The 21,714-nt window shown below is 35.4% G+C and overlaps 1 protein-coding gene across 1 annotated transcript; it reads right to left on the bottom strand.

Moving 5' to 3' along the window:
• Window positions 1-273: 273 nt before the first annotated feature.
• On the bottom strand, window positions 274-21,259 carry TERB2 (telomere repeat binding bouquet formation protein 2). The gene is made up of 7 exons (XM_004751290.2): window positions 21,161-21,259; window positions 20,965-21,046; window positions 20,082-20,221; window positions 18,190-18,251; window positions 13,975-14,060; window positions 6,965-7,053; window positions 274-1,390 (listed from the first exon to the last, which is right to left on the bottom strand). Exons 1-7 carry the CDS (start codon window positions 21,222-21,224, stop codon window positions 1,248-1,250), a joined length of 666 nt encoding a protein of 221 aa, XP_004751347.1. The 5' UTR covers window positions 21,225-21,259; the 3' UTR covers window positions 274-1,247.
• Between the last annotated feature and the right edge of the window lie 455 nt (window positions 21,260-21,714).

Raw genomic sequence — 21,714 nt, 5'->3', positions numbered from 1 at the left:
TTACCTTAATATGCTGTATAATGAAATTTGAATCATGGGAGAAAGGAAAGGTCAGAGCCCATATACACCCAAATGATCCAAACACTTTTTTTTTTCAAACATTTTTATTTTATTTATTTTATTTTTTTAAAGATTTTATTTATTTATTTGACAGAGAGAAATCACAAGTAGATGGAGAGGCAGGCAGAGAGAGAGAGAGGGAAGCAGGCTTCCTGCTGAGCAGAGAGCCCGATGCGGGACTCGATCCCAGGACCCTGAGATCATGACCTGAGCTGAAGGCAGCGGCTTAACCCACTGAGCCACCCAGGCGCCCCTCAAACATTTTTAAAAAGTGCATTTTCTTTAGATAATTCTGCAGCTGGTATGCACTTCCTAGGAGAAAGTACAGTTTTAAAAAGATGATAGCCTCACAAAAAGTATATCATATATATAAAGTAATAAATCCACCAGATTCTATATAGTATGATCATATATATAAAGAGAAGAAGTTGCTGTCTTGAAATCATTATTTAAAAAATAAGCCAAGCATGTTGGCTGGTTTTGGCTTTGCAGATCTGCTGTCAGTTACATTTGAAACAGTCATGTTCTAGTCCTTATTTGGCCCCTAGTTAGTCACTCTAGGCAGGACACACTTTCAAGGCCTTCTTCCTTATTGTTCTCTAAGGTTCTTTCCAGCACCGTGATTCTTAGGTGACGTGAGGGCCTATTTCAGATGATATAGTATTGTATACATTAAATCACTTCTGGTATATGTTATCAGGAACTGTACACACATGAAGTCTGTATCATTAAAACGTTTTTCTCCATATTTTTCAAGAGAGAAACAATGATTTAGAACTCAACAATAACATTTTAATTTTTTAAAATCAAAATAAGATGACCAGAATCATTAAACTTAGTACTCACAGCGCTGAACCTAGAAAAACAATAATTAATAGAATGTTAAAGCCAAAAGACCATCTGACAGACTGAGACTTCTTATGAAGTGTTTTAAAGACAATTACTCCATAACAACTACATACTCGGGATTTGTGGACATAACATTACAAGCTGGGGGAAAAAATCCAGCTCAAATGTCAAATCATGGAGCAAGAATGACTCTGAAATTCCGGAAGACACATTTTGAGAAAGAAACAGAATTCTCCCATTTCCCCATTCCCCTCTCCCAAAGGGGAGAATGTAAAATTATGCACATCTTTGGTAAAATTTCAGAAAAAATAAATGCCTAGATATAAAGAAAATTTAACTTAACATTTTCTCTTCAATTTGTTTTTTATAGCAGACATGTTAATTTCATTTTGAACGTGGTATGCCAAATATCCTGAGCTTCCAGGAATAAAGTCACGTAGCTCCCCAAGGAATTTCTTCATGGCATCAATTGATATATAACCTACAAAATAAAAAATACATATATTTGATATCCTATCATGCTATCATACTGTTTTGAAGTATCTTTGACTTATTAGAGTTAAAATTTCTAAAGAAAGTTTTTAGAAAAAAGTGAAAAGAAGAAATAATGCCAGTGAGAAGATTCTCTATGAAACTTGATAATTACCACGGAACACCTCCTTCCCAACTCCCCACTCCCTGCAGCCATCTACCTCTTATTTTCTTTTACCTTTTTAAAAGATTTTATTTATTTATTTGCGGCAGAGAGAAAGAGAGTAAGAGAGAGCACAAGAAGGGAGTGGGTCAGAGGGAGAAGCAGGCTCCTTTCTGAGCAGGGAGCCTGAAGCAGGACTCGATCTTGGGACTCCAGGATCAGGACCTGAGCCGAAGGCAGTCGCTCAACCAACTGAGCTACCCAGGCACCCTATTTATTTATTTTTAAAGATTTTATTTTTTTATTTAGAGAGAGTGTGAGCAGTGAGAGTGAGAGTGAGAGAGTGAGAGTGAGCAGAGGAAGAGCAGAGGGAGAGGGAGACAGTCTCCAGCAGACTCCATGCTGAGCACAGAGCCTAATTTAGGGCTGGATCCCAGGACCGGAGATCATGACCTGAGCTAAAACTGAATTAATCAACTGAACCACCCAGGAGCCCCTTCTGCCTCTTTTTAAAACACAAATATTTGATTATCCACTTTGACTACTGACAGTGTAATGTCCAGGTTGAGGATAAAACATAAAGTACCTAGACCAAAATAACTGGAAAGTGTCTGGCTTAGAATACAATAACTTAGAACTATCTATCCAATAGCTACTAACAACACAAACAGCTCATCTTCACTAGTAGAGCAGGACACACTTTCCTGCACTGCTAACACAGGGTTAGCATTCTATAATAAGAAATTAAGGAAAGGGGGGGCCTGGGTGGCTAAGTTGGTTAAGTTGCCTTCAGCTCAGGTCATGATCTCAGGGTTCTGGGATTGAATCCCGAATCGGGCTCCCTGCTCTCTAAGGTGTGTGTTAGGGGGAGATCTGCTTCTCTCTCTCCCTCTGGCCCTAACCCGTACCCCTATGCTCTCTTTCAGATAAATAAATAAAATCTTTTAAAAATAATAGATTAAGAATAATCAGTATTACTGCTAAGTCAACAAAGGCTATGAGTGTGATTAACTTTGATAACAGTAATCTGAAATTGATAAGAGTATTAAAAAACCCATCTTAGAATGTGGAGAGCTTAAAAGCTTAAGGGCTCAATGACTTTAGGGCAACCCATTTGGGACCCCTCTCATTCTAAAGGGTTTTTTTTCCCTTTCTTTCTGTCCTTGCCTTCACTTAATAAACTTGTACTCACTTCAAAAAAAAAAAAAAAAAAAAAAAAAGGGACTCAATGACTTGAAGCAATATTATCTTCACAGCAACTGCTTATCTGAGTTATTATATTTTATGAGTAATATATTTATAATTGATATTAAAACTGAAACCTAATTTAGAAGTCAATAGTGTGTGAGGAAAAATTCTGGTAGAGCTCAAAGATGATTGATTTTAGAATGATTGATTGCTTTTAATAATATATAATAAATTGACAGTTAATAAATTAACTATGAATTCACGAATATAAAACTGATTAGTGTCTTTAAAGCTATTTTAATCATAATCATTTACTTTAGAAAATCTCTTGAGCACTATTTCTATACTCCATATGGTTCACGATCTTTGCCTAATGACTAAGTTTCTGTGTAAAATAAACTATTAAAGGAAAATATTAACATTTAGTTAATTGCACTGTGTGAAGTTTCTAAAGGTATGTGTGAGGATAGGAATTTTTAAAATAATTTTAATATTAATAAAAATATTCCTATAAGAAAGATAGGACATTTTTGCATCATGAATGGATTATTTTAGCAGTTTTGAAGCAGTTAGGACTTCAGGCTGAAGTTCACTGACACTCAAACTAAACTAGCTTAATAGAAAGATTGCTGTGTCAACCAAACTGTAAGAAGGCAGACATATTGCCGGGCCTCAGAAGTAACCAGAGCTCACAGCTGTCTCTCACTGGTATCCAATTTTTCTCTGTGTGTTAATTTCAGTTCTTCTCTCTTGAGGCAAGTTGGCTTTTTTTACATGGTAGGAAACATGGACCCACATGACTTCAAAGTTTTAGATCTAAAAAGCCAAGGTCACCTGAATGAGAATGATTTGATTGGCTGCATTCTATGTATAAAAATCTAGAGAAAGCTATGATTGGTCCAACTCAAATCAGGTATTCATTCCCAAGGCAACTGCTGGGGGTGAGGAGCAAGCTCATGTTTTAGGAAATGACTATTTCTGTGTATCAGATGAATTGAGGGGGAAGAAAAGAAAGTTCCTAAGAAAGGTATTCTTGGTGGAGAATTCCATACATATCTATGGTAGCCAGCTTCCCAGATGGCCCTAAATGATCCCTATCTATTGGTATTCACAAATTTGTGTAGTCTCTAGAAAGAGAGTCTGTACTTAGGTTGGTCTGTATGACCAACAGCACATGGCAGAAGTGATTTTATGCCACTTCTGAGTAGGATAGAAAAAGAGACCAGTGGCTTTTGTCTTGGGTATGCTCTTTTTTTCCTTCTTGTATTTCTCACCTGAGGAAAGTGACCTGCCATGTTGTGACCAGCCTTATGGAGAGGCCCTCTTGGTGAGAAGTTTGGCCTTTGGCCAAAAATCAGCAAGGACCCAAAGCTTGCCAATAACCACATGAATGAGCTTTGAAATGGATTTTCCAGTACCACTTGTCCCTGAGTAACTTCAGCCTAGCTGACAACTTGACTGCAACCTTAGGAGAGATTTTGAGACAGAGTATCTAATTAAGAAGCTTTTGGATTCCTGGGCCTCAGAAACTATCAAGTAATAAATTTTCATTGTTTTAAGCTGCTAACTTTTAGAGCAATATGTTACACAGTGATAGGTAACTAATACGGTATCTATTATAAGTTCCCAGATTTTTAATTATCAGAACTTTTTGGTTTGAAAATTTTTGCCTGCAAGATATTTACAGTCACAAATTATTTCTAGTTATTTACTAATTTTTAAAATTAGTCACACATGTAGTAGTCAATCAGAATTTCTTATCATGGGTGATATGTAATGATATCAGACTAAAATAATTTAATTCTGATCAAAAGCAAAAACTAACAAAAAGAGACCAAAAAAGACAAAAAATCCCTTGAAATTTATGGGACATTTAGCACTATCTGAAGATATTTTTGGTTGTCACAACTTGGGACCACCGGTTCTAGGGTATAGTTCCAACTTGTATTTTCTACAAACTAAAATCTAATTAGTTCTATTTTAAGATACTTAACAGTCATTGAATTGAACCCAATCCATTTTGAGGAAGACACAGTCAAGTTACAGTCACAGAAGTTACTACCACTGCCTAAATTAGAACTGTCACTCACTATATTCCAACAAGAAGTTATTCCTTCCTATAGAGCAGATGGGCATGATTAAAAAAAAGGGGGGGGGGAGTAGTTGTCATTTCACATCAAAACTAAAGTCAAAGAATCATCCTTAAAGCTTGAAATTTTCTTTCAAGAAAGTACAGTTTAAAGTTTAAAAAAATTTTTTATATAAGTTTTAATGTAGGGGCACCAGGTTGGCTCAGTCAGAAGAGCCATGCCTCTTGATCTCAGGGTCATGAGCTGGAGCCCAGTGTTGGGTGTGGAAGTTACTTAAAATAAATAGATAAACTTAAAAAAATAAAATCTTAATATAGAAATATAAGGAAAGAAAGTAATCAAGAAAATAAAAAGATCAGAAAATTTTACTTTGGCTCTATCAATAAAATTAACAAAAGATTATCACAGGTTGAAATTTTACTTTAAAAAATCTGACTAATGATTTTTCATAGTTCTTTTTTAGTTTGGTTTTTTTTTTTTTTTTTTTTTTAAAGATTTTATTTATTTATCAGAGAGAGAGAGAAGGGGAGAGAGCGAGCACAGGCAGACAGAATGGCAGGCAGAGGCAGAGGGAGAAGCAGGCTCCCTGCTGAGCAAGGAGCCCGATGTGGGACTCGATCCCAGGACGCTGGGATCATGACCTGAGCCGAAGGCAGCTGCTTAACCAACTGAGCCACCCAGGCATCCCTAGTTTGTTTTTAATACAACACTTTCATGTCTTTTGAATAGTCAGCAATGAAACTGAACAGTATTGTTACATGTCCAAATCTAAGGATTTGTCTTTATTATACGGCTGATTTTAACACTTATCATTGATTTTTAAAATATGCTATCAAACACTTGGTAAATCCAAATGAACATGAGACATTTAGAATCTGGTGATAAAGTTGCCTGAAACAAAATCAATACCAGTAATAGGCCACAACCGTGGTTTAAGGGGTACCTACATTTTATCTGAATGTTTAGATCTAGGGATAAATTAGGGTAGCAATCGCCGCTCCCGATATTAGAACTTAAGTATTTCTACTTAGCTCATTGTCCTTTGCAGGCCACGATTGCTCCTAAGAACCCCAGAACTGACTTCTCTGCTGTGAAAGTTAGGTAACAGACACAGCCTCAGAAGACACATTAAAAGTTCTTTTTAAAGTGCTTTTCTAGGGCACCTGGGTGGCTCAGTGGGTTAAGCCTCTGCCTTCGGCTCAGGTCATGATCTCAGGGTCCTGGGATTGAGCCCCACATTAGGCTCATTCTCTCTGCCTGCCTACTTGTGATCTCTTTCTCTGTCAAATAAATAAATAAAATCTTTAAAAAATAATAATAATAAAGTGCTTTTCTAAAGGCTATGAACAGAAGAAAAAAAAATAATGAAACAAATGACTCGACCAAACATAAGAAGGAATAGTACTATGAGAGAAGATGTAAGAATTTGTGGAAGATGCAAGAGTTAGTTTTAACACTGATAAAGAGAATGTGATAAATATACAAATGATTTTTAAAAATGAAATTTCAAAAACCTATACTTCTAAGTTGCTGTGTTTGAAACACAATATTTTAAAAAACAATCCGTGACCCTACTGAATACTACCTAGATCAAAGTATATAAATACCAACCTCACTTAACTGCTGTCCAAATCCCAATGGCCAGTGTCATCTGATTCCCATGGTTCCACCCTTTCATGTCAGCCTTAGTAAGCAGTCCTTCTACATGTCAGGTACTAGAAAACCCAAATACGGAGTCTGGGGACACCTGTGAACCTCTTTAAATTTTATGCAAAGTTGGTGTGTTATGTTTGTATGTGTGCATGCTAGGGAAGGGGGTCTATGTTCTGTCAGATTCTCAGAGAAAACTATGATTAGAGTTGTCCATATAATTTATCTCCCAAATTGGGACACCCAAGAGGAAAAAACTGATCCCAGGACAAAAGACATAAACTGGGACTGTCTTGTGTACACAAGGATGTGTATTTACGCTACCAATAGACAAATGTTTTAACAGAAAACATGGGACCTATCTCTGGGTCAGTTCTGCAGATTTATTTAATGCATTATTGTACATTGGGTATTTAATGCTTTATCATACAAAATAGTCTTTTGTTTCTTCCCTATTTGGGTTTTCTCTAAATTTTATTTTATTTTAAATTACCTGTTACCATGTTGTTCACAGGATAATTCTGAAGAGGGAAGTACATCTGCTTTTCTGTAACTGGAGTCCTTATAAAATGCTTTTCTGTGCTATAAAATCAAATATACAGAAAGTCTTATTTATATTTGTTTTTCCCTGAGAAATTATTCCAGACAATATATATATACAGTAATCTATTTGTTTTTGAGCAGACTTCAATCTTATTGGGTGAAAATGTTAGCAAAACTTCTTTTGTGCTTCTAAGTAATACAAATTCCCATATAGATATTTTCGGCTTTCTTGGCCACTTCACAAAACATATTTTTTGTGTATATAGAGGCATAAGTCTTTTCAGTATTCTTAAAAGCAAAATAATTCAATAATACTTTATAATTAGATTATATGTGTGTGTGTGTGTGTGTGTGTGTGTGCATATAATTTTAAATATGCCAAAGTATAGTGGGGTTTATTTGAAATAATCATAGCATTTTTTGTTATTCAGTATTTAAAGATTTGGAACTCTATTAACTAGTACTTCAATGCTTTAAATAAAAAATGAAATTTGGAGAAATCATGAGGTACACTAAGATTCTGAAGTGACTTCTGAGTTAAAAAGAAAAAAAGTTAAAGTATTCGGTGTGGTTGTGTAGTATACTTAATTATATTCTCACTTTCAAGAGCTAAGTAGTTTTCAACTAAAATATTCTGTTTTCTAACTGTGCCAAGTAATAATTTTTACTGTATTTAGACTACATATAACCAATAGATAATACAATTATATGAAAATAAAAACCTCAATAATAAAGTTGGGGTCATCCTTAATTTATTATTTTCCTTAAAAAAATCTAAAGTTATACTTAGTGAAAGTAAAGCTTTATTTTCAATTTGATTAAAAATTAGGTTTCATCTGAACTCTTTTTTTTTTTAAAGATTTTTTTTGAGAGCAGGTGTGAGAGAGAGAGAGAGAGCACATGAGCAGGGGAAGGGGCAGAGCAAGAAGCAGAATTCCCAACAAGTTGGGAGCCTGATGTGGAACTTGATCCCAGGACTTGGGATCATGACCTAAGCCAAAGGCAGATGCTTAACCAACTGAGCCACCCAGGTGCCCTGAACTCTTACAAAAGAAATGACAGCTCAGTTAGGATAAGATCCTTCAAACAAAGCAAAATAATGTTCCCAGAAGAGTCAGGACTATAAAAGGATAACCATTATTGTTATTTAGTATGGCTAAGCAATGAGATGGGGGAAGGTAGAGAAGGAAATGGAAAAGACATCTAGTAAGAAGGAAGAAGCAATCTTTCATATTAACAAATGATATGATTATACACCCTGAAAAGCCAAGAGAATCACTGAAATATTTCTAGAATCTTAAAGATTCCAAGTGGATATTTATAAGACAAATATCCCCAATTCAATAACTTTCCTATATAATAGCAATACCTAATTAAAAATAAAATGGAAAAAATGAACCAATCCACAACAGCAACAAAATTCATAAAAATCTAGAAATAACCATAACAAGATATTTGTCATTCTACATGCAGAAAAATGGGAAATTTTATTGGAATATAGAAAAGGAAAGTAAAGAAAAACAACATTCTCCTGCAGAGGAATATAGAAAATTATAAAGTTATCAGTTCTTCTTAAATTTTAACATAATTCTCGGGGTGCCTGGGTGGCTCAGTGGGTTAAAACCTCTGCCTTCGGCTCAGGTCATGATTGTGGAGTTCTAGGATTGAGCCCCACATAAGGCTCTCTGCTCAGCAGGGAGCTTGCTTCCTCCTCTCTTTCTGCCTGCCTCTCTGCCTACTTGTGATCTCACTCTGTCAAATAAATAAATAAAATCTTTAAAAAAAAATTAACATAATTCTTAATAGGGATTTTAGAGGTTAAGAAAAAACAATAATTCTAAAATTTACCTGAACAACAACATGTTAGAATATCTAATAAGAGGCAGACCAAATTTATAATGGAATGGAAAAAAAACTAGCAATAATCTTAAAAGACAAATAAAATTTATATGAAGAGAATATGAAAATGTTCCTCAAGGGCCACAAAAGAAAATTCGAACAAGTGGGGAAAAAATACCATTTTCTCAGATAAGAAGATTCAGTATCAGAGATAGTCTCCCTAAGTTAATCTATATATTTTTTGTAATGTTACTAGAAGTAACAACAGTACCTTTTTAAAAATATATGAACAAGGTGCCTCTAAAATTCAGACATAAAAACAAACCAGCAAGAAGAATAACTAAGAAAATTTGAAAAAGAGTAAAGAGGAAAACTAGCACTAGATACTAAATCATATTATAAAGAACTAAAACAGAGTCATTTGTATGGCAAATGAATGGAATATAAAAATATAAAATGCAGAAATAGACCCAAATCCTTATAGGGATCTAGATCTAACCCTTTGATAAAGGTGGCATTTTAAGGCAGGTTTAGGGGAGGGGAAGATAAATTATTTAATCAATAGCCACAAGTAGTTAGCTATCTGAAGGAAAGAAAAAAAAGTGGATCCCCACCTCACTTATTACACAAAGACATATTCCAAATGTGTTACAAATTTAAATTGAAAAATAAGTAATTAAGAAGAAACCAAAGCAAAAAATAATAATAATAATCTTAAGAGAAGGAAGACTTCCCTAAGTACAACACAAAACCTGAAAGCCATTTTAAAAAAAAGTTAATAAGCATTAATGTATATAGTAAAATATATTTGCATGACAAACCCAGCATTTTTTTAAAGATTATTTATTTATTTATTTGACAGAGAGATCACAAGTAGGCAGAGAGGAAGGCAGAGAAAGAAGGGGAAACAGGCTCCCTGCCAAGCAGAGAGCCCAATGCGGGGCTCAATCCCAGGACCCTGGGATCATGACCTGAGCCGAAGGCAGAAGCTTAACCCACTGAGCCATCCAGGCGCCCCAAATCCAGCATTTTAGACAATAGGCTAAGGATTAATTCCAACATTTCACAATGAAGCAATTCTCCTAAAATGTAAAGTGTTCTTATCAAAAAATAAAAGCAAAACTCGATCAATAGAAAAATGTGCAAAGGATATGAACAAACAGTTCACAGAAATGAAGAACACCTGAAGACACACAACCTTGTTCATAATAATAACAATTCAAACAAAAGGAGACTAAGATACCATTTTATACCTATTAGATTAACAAAAACCAAAATACATGATAGTACTCTATGTTGGGGGAGGTATTATAAAATAAGATGACTAACCATCCCAATTTACCCTAGATTAAGGGATTCCTCAGGACATGGGACTTTTCAGTGTTAAAATCAGGAGAGTTCTAAGCAAACTTGGATGTTTGGTTCCCCTAGCTGGAAAAGACACTTTTATAAACAACCAGTAGGAGCATAAATTGATTTAACCCGTATGGAAGGCAATTTGGTAAGACTTATCAAGGATACAAATCTACATGCCTTTTGACCTCCTAAGAATTACCCTAAAGACACTTACACCCCTAAAAAGCTACATTACATAATCAGTCACTGAAGCATTGTTATAAACAGCAAATTAGAAATTACCTAAAAGTCCATTAAAATAAGCAACTAGAGGGGAGGGAGCCTGGGCGCCTGGGTGGCTCAGTGCGTTAAGCCTCTGTCTTTGTTCAGGTCATGATCTCAGGGTCCTGAGATAGAGCCTTGCATCAGGCTCTCTGCTCAGCAGGGAGCCTGCTTCCTTCCCCCCTCAAACCTCTGCCTGCCTCTCTGCCTACTTGTGATCTCGCTCTGTCAAATAAATAAATAAAATCTTTAAAAAAATAAGCAACTAGTTAAGTAAATTATGATAAATCCACATAGTGGAACACTATACACTATAAAAGTGAAAAAGCTCTTTATGTAATAATATGGAGATCTCCAAGGTAAATTAATGAGTGAAAAAAGGCAAGGGACTGAACAGGGCTTATAGTCTGTCACCATTTGTTAAGAAAAAAGAGAAATGAAATACATGCATTTGCTAGTATACGCACATATAAGAAATGATAATATTGGTTGTTTCTGGGAGAAAAACTGGCTCACTAGGGACCAGTATTTTCATAATACCCCCTTTTGTATGTGTTGGATTTTGATTAATTAAAATTTGAAAATGAAAAGTAATATGTAGGCATGAAGAACTAAAGAAAAGATTTTTAAAAGGAGAGCAATGGGGGCACCTGGGTGACTCAGGTCAGGTCACGATCTCAGAGTCCTGGGATCGAGCCCCCGCATCAGGCTCTCTGCTCTCTGCTCAGCAGGAAGCCTGCTTCCCCCTCTCTCTCTCTGCCTGCCTCTCTGCGTACTTGTGACCTTTGTCTGTCAAATAAATAAATAAATAAAAGGAGAGTAATGAGTTTGAGACTTGCCTTGTCAGGTATTAAAATACATAAATGAAGTTCTATAATTTAAAATGAATATTGTATTGATACAGAAATAGATCCACAGATTAATGGAATAAAACAAATAGTCTAAAAATAGATCTCCATATACATAAAAAAATGACAAAGGGAAATTACATATCAGTCAGAAATAGATTTATTATTCAAAAAACCAGTGGAAATTTCTTAGTTGCAAAACAAAATCAATTTATATCTTCACCTATTACCATACACCAAAATAGGTATCTCCAAAATTTAAAACTGACGATCTCTGAATGGGAAAGAACTTTTCTGAATAGAAAAGCAATAGAAGAAATTATAAAGAAAATGTAATCAATTTAATGATGCAGAAATTTAAAACACATCTTTAAACAGTATAAGCCGGAAAACAAACTGAGGACATAATGTGACAAATTCACAAAAGGATAATACAGCTATTATATGAAGATGCCAGACAAGTTAATAAGACAAATAATAAGACCCCCAATAAAAAGGGGAGAAAGGATAAAAACCACAGGAAAGAAATATAAAATGCTAATAAATTTTAAAAAGTTTCAAAGTCATTAGAAATCAAAGAAAAATGCACATTAAAACAAGATGTATTTGTATAAGAAATGTACTAATGTTGGTGGTTATCTCTAAGTGGTGGAATTGCTTATAATTTAAAAATGCTTTTTTTCTATTTTGAAAAATTACATGCATTATGTTTATAAGAATAATTAAATTCATGCAATTTTCAGAAGATTTGGGGAACATACTGGAAAGCAGGAAAAGCATTGTAATTAAGAGTTTGGATTCTGGATCAGCTAGACTTAGCTTCAAATTCAGCTTCACTATGTAAGTAATGTTGGGTGACATTTAGCACTCTGAACCTGTTTCCTCAATTGTGAAATGGGGCTGATATCATTTATCTCTTACAAAGTTATGAGAATCAAATGAACCGATAAGCTCACAGTGCTGTACATCTAGCAAGTGTTTAATAACTGGTTCATTACCTACTGTTGGATACCATTAGTAGTATGCCAACAAATCAAATGTTTCCTGAGTAAGGGCAAAGTATATTTTATCTATGTTCACACTGCACCCTCTGCTGGTTCTATAAAGTAAAGGTTCTAGGTTAGACACCTACTAAGGTATCTGTTCATATCCTTCTTCCATTGTTATTGTTATTGGATTGGACATACTTTCTCCAAATTAGTACGTCACCTTTGTATCCTAAACTACTTTTTGTTAGGTGTTTTTCCACGTGCATATTTTTCTTTTGACTTAGTTTATGGTGTTTTTATTGCCATGTACAAGTTTAAAATATTTTTGATAGTCACACTTACCAATCTTTTCCTTGATGGCATCCGTGTTTTGCAGGGCAACTATTTCCTAAAGAACTTATATATCTTATATCTTTCCTAGTCAAGTGAAACACTGGGAGTTACTTTTTATTTTCGATTTCCCAGCCTTTTCTTACAAGGTAACTTAGGATTATTATTCTTTCCTCTATTATTTTCATTAAGATATTCTTCCAGTGAGAATATCTCTATTAAGAATATCTTCATGGTCTTACCTCTTCCATTCTTATTTTCCTTCCTCTCTTTACCAGTTTCTTATCTCAAAAAAAAGCATAGTTTTTTTTTTGCTATGTTCAAAGGAGTAAGGTCAAAGGAGTGCTATACATAGAGATCCCACTTAAAATATGGATTCTCTAACTTAAGTGGTAGAATATCTAGAAGTCACAGGACCATGAAACAATAGTTTACTAAAATTAATTAAATACACAACTTTGTTTAAATTAGATAACAACTAACTTCAAATTATAACAACCAAATAGTAGGTACAAGAGATATAAGTAAAAAACAAAGAAAAACTTAAAATTGAAGACATTATATAATGTAAACCCATTACTTTTTTTTTCTTGGATGATTGGAGATTTATTTAACACTGGTGGGCTCAGGGGAGACTGTTCTCCAAAGGTCTGAGCCAACCCTTTAATTTTTATATTGAAAAGAGACACTACTATTTGATCATTTTTATTTCTGCAGCTAAATGCCAGACCTTTGAACAGCCAGTAATCTCTATCAGTATTTGGAAACCAGGGAACCAGAAAATACAAAATTAGGACTGGATAATAAATAAGCCTGAAACAAAGGGGGCTTCTCAGAGATTGGCTCCAACATAATGATAAATCCATGATTGTCTGTCTTTTTAAAATTAATTTCTTAAACCAAAGTAACCACATTACAAACAGTTTAGAAAGGAAAGGGGAAAATCACTCAGAATTTCCAATCCTAATAAAATTACTGTTCATATTTTATGTATCTCCTTACTTAAAAAATTAAAAAATAATGTAACAGTAATACAATATACATAAATTCTTATTTTTTTCTTTTGCAAGGATAGTCCATCATAGTGGTTGGCTCTGGAATTACAGTGACCCAGTTCAAATCCAACTTCTCTCCACTTACTAATATAAGTTTGTATGACTTTCGGCAAATTAACCTGTCTAATCCTAGATCTCTTTTGCTGTAAAATGGCAGTGGTGATAATGATAATATCAATTGTGCAAGAAGATTGTGAAAATCAAATGAGATAAACACTTAGAGTTAGTGTTCGAAGATCCCTACATTGAATTGAATATCAAAGAAATGTATGAATTCAATACCTTTTGGATAATTCTTTTTCTTGATCTGTTGCTAGTTCACTGCTTTCCCTAAGGGCTTTTATTTCATTTGATATTACTTCATCATGCTGTAGATAGCAAAAGAAATCACATTTTTTAAAATGAGCACACCAATGATCCAATCAAATGGTTTTTTAAAAAGCAGAAAAGTAAATTGACAATATGTATCAAGAATCATAAAAATATTTATACACTTAGGCACATTCAATCTAGTGCGTTGGCAAAAACGTACAAAACTTTGCACACACACACAATTATACTATCTGCTTTTAGGGCTATGTAATGAAGACTGTATTTTTAAAATATCAGTTCTGATTGTATTAGATCATAAAACTTTGACTAATTTTATTCTTTCAACTTTTTACATTTTCCCTGATGTAGCCATATTACTTTTTAGTTTTTAAAAGATAAGGAAACAAAAAAATGTTTATTAACTTAAACTGTCTTAAAAATCCTTGACTTGAGGGGCACCTGGGTGGCTCAGTGGATTAATCCTCTGTCTTCGGCTCAGGTCATGATCTCAGGGTCCTGGGATCGAGCCCTGTATCAGGCTCTTTGCTTGGAGGGCAGCCTGCTTCCCCCTCTCTCTCTGCCTGCCTCTCTACCTACTTGTCATCTCTCTCTCTGTCAAATAAATAAATAAAATCTCTAAAAAAAAAAAAAAAATCATTGACTTGAAAATTCCCAGACTCCCTTAACTTACAAATCAAAAGTATGAAGTAAGCTGAACCTATCATATTTCCCCTCCAAAACTAAAATGGAGGGGCACCTGGGTGGCTCAGTCATTAAGTGTCTACCTTTGGCCCAGGTCATGATCTCAGGGTCCTGGGATGGAGCCCCATGTCCGACTCTGCTCTGTAGGGAATCTGCTTCTCCCTCTTCCTCTCACTCTTCCTCTCTGCTCTCTCTCTTTCTCTGCTCTTCCTCTCTCTCTCAAATAAATACATAAAATTTTTAAAAATTTTAAATTTAAATAAAATTTAAAATTAAAAAAATAAAAAATTAAAGAAAATTTTAAATTAAAAAAAAAACCCACAAAATTAAAATGGAGTCTTAGGCTATGGAGTTAAGGAAGAGTAAAATGTGTATCAAAAAGATATGTGAAAGTGACTCAGGTGCTGGTACCTGTCACATAATATAATTACTTAATATGCCATTAGGAAATTTCTCTGTTTAGATCACAAATCCACTCCAAACAATAATAATGTTCCTCAAATTACTTACCAGATTTACCCTTGTTGTTGTCTTTCAATGAAGTCCTTTCTACTTACATATTCTATGGTTACATTATTATAATTGGCTAATATCAATCATTATTTTGAAAGAACTAACAAAATCATTTATCATAAAATCACATAATTTCTAGAGTCAGTTATCACTACAGGCATGTTCTACTAATTTTTTCCCTGGTTTTTTTTTTATTAACATATGATGTATTATTTGACCCAGGAGTACAGGTCTGTGAATCATCAGGCTTACTCTACTAATTTTTTTTCAATTTATTTATTTTCAGAAAAACAGTATTCATTATTTTTTCACCATACCCAGTGTTCCATGCAATCCGTGCCCTCTATAATACCCACCACCTGGTACCCCAACCTCCAAAACAATCTGAGGGGTACTAATTTTTTTCACAGAAAAAATAATGGATTGGGTTGGAGCTGAGAAAATTTGATTCCATTTTGCTAATGTCTAGCATGTGAACTAAAACAGGTTTTTTTTTTTTTTAAAGATTTTATTTATTTATTTGACAGAGAGAAATCACAAGTAGATGGAGAGGCAGGCAGAGAGAGAGGGAGAGAGGGAAGCAGGCTCCCTGCTGAGCAGAGAGCCCGATGCGGGACTCGATCCCAGGACCCTGAGATCATGACCTGAGCCGAAGGCAGCGGCTTAACCCACTGAGCCACCCAGGCGCCCCCTAAAACAGGTTTTTACCTTCCCTTTACCTTGGTTCTCTCAGTTTCAGAACTGAGTGATTAATTAATGGGCTTTAAGGAGCTTTTTAGCTCTAAAGTTCTCAATAATTATTGTTAAATAACAACCATTCAGTCACCACTCACATTCCTGAAAACACTATCACAAGCCAAGGATTAGATATTATGGTCCTCAGTACAAAACAGCCAAAGATACTAAAACAACTATGATTTTCAGATGATGACAACTTGGGAAAAAAAAAAACTTATGAAAGAAATACAAAATGTATAAGTTAATTGCTTGACTTCAGACATAGAAGATTTTCTCCCTAAGTGTTTATTCTGAAAATTTTCAAACTCTGAAATGTTAGAGAATAATACAGTAAGTACTATACAGCTTTCACCTGATTCTTTTTTTTTTTTTTTTTTTTTAAAGATTTTATTTATTAATTTGACAGAGAGAAATCACAAGTAGACGGAGAGGCAGCCAGAGAGAGAGAGAGGGAAGCAGGCTCTCTGCTGAGCAGAGAGCCCGATGCGGGACTCGATCCCAGGACCCTGAGATCATGACCTGAGCCGAAGGCAGTGGCTTAACCCACTGAGCCACCCAGGCGCCCTTTCACCTGATTCTTAACGTGTCAACATTTTTATTACTCTGCATGTAATAAATTTTATTATTTCTCTCATTTTTTATTTTTTGCTGGATCATTTGAAAAGATTTGCAGATATTATGACATTTTACTCCTTAATCTTTAGCTTGCATTTTCTTTAAAGAGCATTCTTTTATCTTTATAATACTACCATCACAATTAAGAAAATTAACATTAATTCAATCTCACCTAATAATCCATATTTAAATTTTCCCAATTGTTCTCAACATGTCTTTTTTACTTTCTATTTTTAAAATGTCCAGAATCATATCAAGGTTTAATATATCATATTTGGTTGTTATGTCTCTTAATCTAGAACAGTATTCCTGCTTTTTTTTTTTATGATATTGTTTTAAAGAGTCTAGTGTGATATGCCTCACATCCTGGAACTGAGTGTTAATTAGGTTAAACATTTTGAACAAGAACACTATATAGATAACACTGTATGCTTTCTACTATATCACATCCAGCTGAACATAATGAGAGGTTATTCCAATTTTGGTGATGCTAAATTTGACCAGTTGGCTAAGATGGTGTCTGCCAGATCTCCCTACTGTGAAGGTACATTGCTTACCTTTGTAACTAATAGGTAACCCGTGAGGTGATAATTTGAGAACATGGTTTTAACACCCAATATTGACTCTGCCTAAATCAATTATTTTATTGGGGGTGGTAAAATGGGTTTTCTATTTAGTTGCTATTTTATAAGGAAAATTTCCCTTACTCCACCTTTCCTTTCCTTCCTTCCAACTCTCCTTCTTGCCTTTGTTTCTTCTTCTCATCTCTTTTCCTTCCTTCCTGCTGTTCTTTCTTTCTTTCTGCTTCTGGAGTATCACAATTGAATCATGGATTCTTTTAAATTTAATGCATTATTCATTACTTATTCATACTAGTCATTCTTTTTGATGCTCAAATTACCTCAAATTTGGCTACTGCATAAAGATTTTGAAGTAAGTCAAAAGCATTGACAAATTTGAGGCAGAACAGCAGAAGCTATAAAACAGTCAATTTCCAGTATTGTACACATTTATTGAGGGGTATTATTCAAAACATTTAACAAATGACACCACAGGAATTAGTAAATCAGAATCTATGCTGGCAGTAAAAAACTGGTAAATGAAACAAGATGGGATTGGGAGGGAGACAAACCATAAGTGACTCTTAATCTCACAAAACAAACTGAGGGTTGCTGGGGGGTGGGGGGTTGGGAGAAGGGGGTGGGATTATGGACATTGGGGAGGGTATGTGCTTTGGTGAGTGCTGTGAAGTGTGTAAACCTGGTGATTCACAGACCTGTACCCCTGGGGATAAAAATATATGTTTATAAAAAATAAAAAATTTTTAAAAAACTGGTAAATACTGTGAACCTATTAGTCCCCTAATTAATGATAAAAGCAAATTTTCAAGTTTTTTACATGAATAATTTTATTCATACAAAAATATCTTAAATTTGTCAGTGTACTAGTATGAAAACAATGTCAGAGTGCATAATGTTCAATAAAAGCATGCCCTTTAAATTCCATAACTGGGATCACTGGTGTTAACATGTCACAAATAAGCATTTTTCAGATTACATTGCTTTCAAAAACTTTTGAAACTGGAGATTCTAACCAAATACTTTAATTTACTCTTACCTTCTCTCCCTGAATATGTTGGTCTTGTTCCCAAATAAAACTACCAACTTTTCTTCTTATTTCTGTGGTAAGAAAGACAAATCCAATTTTTTTTTTAAGTAATTTTGTAGAATTTTCTGAAGTTTACCTGAAGTCTGAAATTTCTAGGCCAGCATTATTCCACTTGCATCAAGCTCACCTAAGATACTTGTTTAAAACACAGATTCTTATTGAATCAGAAGACTGAGGAGGAGCTCAGGAATTTGCATTTCTGACAACCTCCCCAGATGATTCCAAAGCATTATTAAAATAACTATTGTAAATTTTTTCTGCTGGAATTTATGCCTTCATTAGATATCTGTGTCTTAGGCCAACCATCAAAATAAAATAGACCAATCGGTCAAAATAAAAGGCATAAAATTCCTAAATTTGTAGAGCAGAGGTCCTCGAGAATTCAGTAATTTGGTAAAAGAAGAGTGGAAGAGAAACATGTCTAGTGGGCATAGTAATATAGGAATTCTAAGAATGCTCAGCATATCAAAGGAATATGTCATCATCCTTAATAATTTCAAAAGCTTCCAAAGTAGCCCACTTGAGGACAAAAAGGTAACACTCCTCTAGACCTATGTTGTCCAATACAGTAACCACTGGATTAGCTATATATGAGCACCATATTGAAATGTGGCTAGTCCAAAGTGAGATGTGCTATGAGTGTAAAATAAACACTAGATTTCAGAGATTTAGCATCAAAAAAAGAATGTAAATATCTCAATAATTTTTATGTTGGTTATATACTGAAATAACATTTTAGAGATATTAGGCTAAATTAACTATATTCTTTAAAATTAATTTTACCTAGAGGTAGCTGGGTGGCTCAGTTGGTTAAGTGTTCAATTCTTGATTTTGGCTTAGTCAGGTCACAATCTCAGGGTCATGAAATCAAGTGGGGAGTCTGCTTAAGATTGTTTCCTTCTCCCTTTGCCCCTCCCCTCCCCTGGGCTCTCTCTCTCTAAAAACAAACAAATCTTTAAAACATTAATTTCACCTATTTTATCCACAGATTTCTTATTTATACTAGAAAATTTAAAATTAGTATGTGGTTCATATTTGCATCTCACACTTCTACTAGACTCTACTGGTCTAGGTGGATAATAATGTATACTTTTTATTACATGTTTTCATTTAAAACAGATTTTTTAAAATTTTATTTATTAATTTTATTTTTTTAAAGGTTTATTTATTTTAGAGAGAAAGAGAGAGCACGCATATATTGTGGGGTGAGGGAGGAACAGAGGGGGAGAGAGAGAGTCTTAAACAGACTCTGCACTGAGTATGGAGCCCCTAATGCAGGGCTTGAACTCACAACCCTGAGATCATGACTTGAGCCGAAATCAAGAGTCAAATGCTTAATCAACTGAGCCACCCAGGCACCCCAAAGTATAAAGAATAATACAAATATATGGGTTCATTATTAAAATGAATCTTAAAATTTCATTATAATAATGAAGAGATTGAAAACTAGCAAATATTTATTAAATGTTCACATGTCAGACTACTTAATATATTATCCCATTTTATCCTCAAAACAACTTTTTAAAATTCTCAAAACTAGTAAATATTGGATCCTCTCCAAGGAGCACTGGGAGGACAAGATATGCTTTTTGTCTTATTCACTACTGAATCCCCAGCACCTGGGTTGAAACCTGACACACAGGAGTTCAGTGAATGTGTGAATGAGCAACAAACAAAGCTAGAATATACACCCAAGGCAATCTGATCCCGAGTCTCTGATTTTCCACTTATATTAAATGATGCAAAACGCAAAAATCTCTTATTGAGAACGAAGATCAACCAAAGTTGGGAGACCTAGGTGGATTTGGCTAATAGAGATTGGATAAATGATTTTTGCTAACCTTCTTGCAAGCATGCAGGAGGAAGAATGAAATGACCTAAAGCCACCGAGTTTTTCATTTCAGCATTAGCTACTGCAGAGAGATAGTAGGCGTGAAAAACTGTAGCATTATCTTCTATGTAATCAAGGCTCTGATATATTCTAGGAGAAAGAAATGAAACATTTTAGGTTATAAAAGAAACAAGAATGTATTCAACCTTTCAAAAGAAAGAATAACTGAGTGGAGTTAGGGATAATTATCTATAGGCAATCAGGACAGTGGGGAATAAGGGAATGGGGAAAGGGCAGCCAGAGTGGTGATTAGATCTCTGCTTTGTAATGATAACGTGAAGGGGGATAGCGGGTGGGCAGATTGGAAGCAGAGTAATCTCTCTCAAAGCTAGTGTGATAGTCCAGCAAGAGGTAATGACCGTGTGTAGGAAGATAGTAGTAGTGAGCAAGAACATTTACATGGGTACATCATACGTGTACCCTGAGATTTGGCCACCGACTGATTAATGGGGGATGGGGTGATAATTCTCAAGAAACTACAAGCGTTTTAAGTTTGAGAACACAGGACCTGGTGCAGGTGTGAAGGGGCAATCAGGAGATTTGGCTGAAACATATGGAATGTGATGGCCTTCAAAGCACCACGGAGAGCTGTGGGAGAGAAGCACAAGACTGGAACTCGGGAAGCCTCATGGACCAGGTAGGAGGCCATGTCATTGTGGCAGAAAGGAGAAGAGAAAGGTTGTTTATGTCCCTCTCCCCTTCCAATCTAGGATTGAAAACTTGCTCCTTTCCAGTCTACTCCTATCATCAGTATTTCTTAGTGACCGCGACTTCCATTTTCAGCTCCTGGATCATCAGGACCCGAGAGGCACGGACTGGTGGCCTTCAGGTACCTCAGCGTGTCTGGGTGGGAGGCATCACAGCTGAACAAGAAGTCGGCGTCCTTTGGGTCACTGATGGAGCCCCCTTCGGCCACTGTGGAGGCAAAAGCACAAGGTGAGCCTATCAAGTATCCTGGGACAAAAGGCCCATAGAGAACAGAGATGCTCTGCCCACCACCTCACCCGCACCTTCCACCCAGCTGCCTACCCCAGAACTGCCTCAGTTCTCGGCCGACGCTGCCACAGAACCAACCCCGCTGCCCTTGAAACATGGCGATCGGCTCGCACCCGGGGGTGTTGGGGGAGGGGGGCCTAATGGCGATCGCTAATTGGTCTGAGGTGCGAAGCTCAGCTCGATGATTGGTTCTCAGAGTAATGGGCGGGAAAAGCCGGAAGCTAAAGGAAGAGGCGTCTGGTCACTACTGGCGAGCGACCGGCGCGTGGGATTGTGAAGAAGCGGCTCAGCTTTCACCCCGAGGTGGCGGAGAAGGGTCAGTCATGCTTGTGAGTGTTAAACCTTCAGTGTTAAAGTTATTGTGCTGTTGTTACAGGCATAGCCACAGGTTCTGTGGCATCAGGTATTATTTTGAAGCCAAACTCATTTTATCATTTATAAATGTTTCAATTAGAATCTGTAAAAGATAACGGCTTTTAGAAAGACAAAACCACAATACCATCATCACACTTAAAAATAATAATTCTTAAATACAGTCAAATTGCACCAGTGTTGAAATTTCTGTTTGTTTGTTTTTTTTCAAAATT

Source organism: Mustela putorius, unplaced genomic scaffold, assembly GCF_011764305.1.
Source record: "Mustela putorius furo isolate JIRA1106 unplaced genomic scaffold, ASM1176430v1.1 tig00003898_pilon_pilon_pilon, whole genome shotgun sequence".
NCBI lineage: Eukaryota > Metazoa > Chordata > Mammalia > Carnivora > Mustelidae > Mustela > Mustela putorius.
The sequence above is the reverse complement of the archived record's forward strand: the minus strand, read 5'-3'. Positions and strand labels throughout refer to the sequence as shown.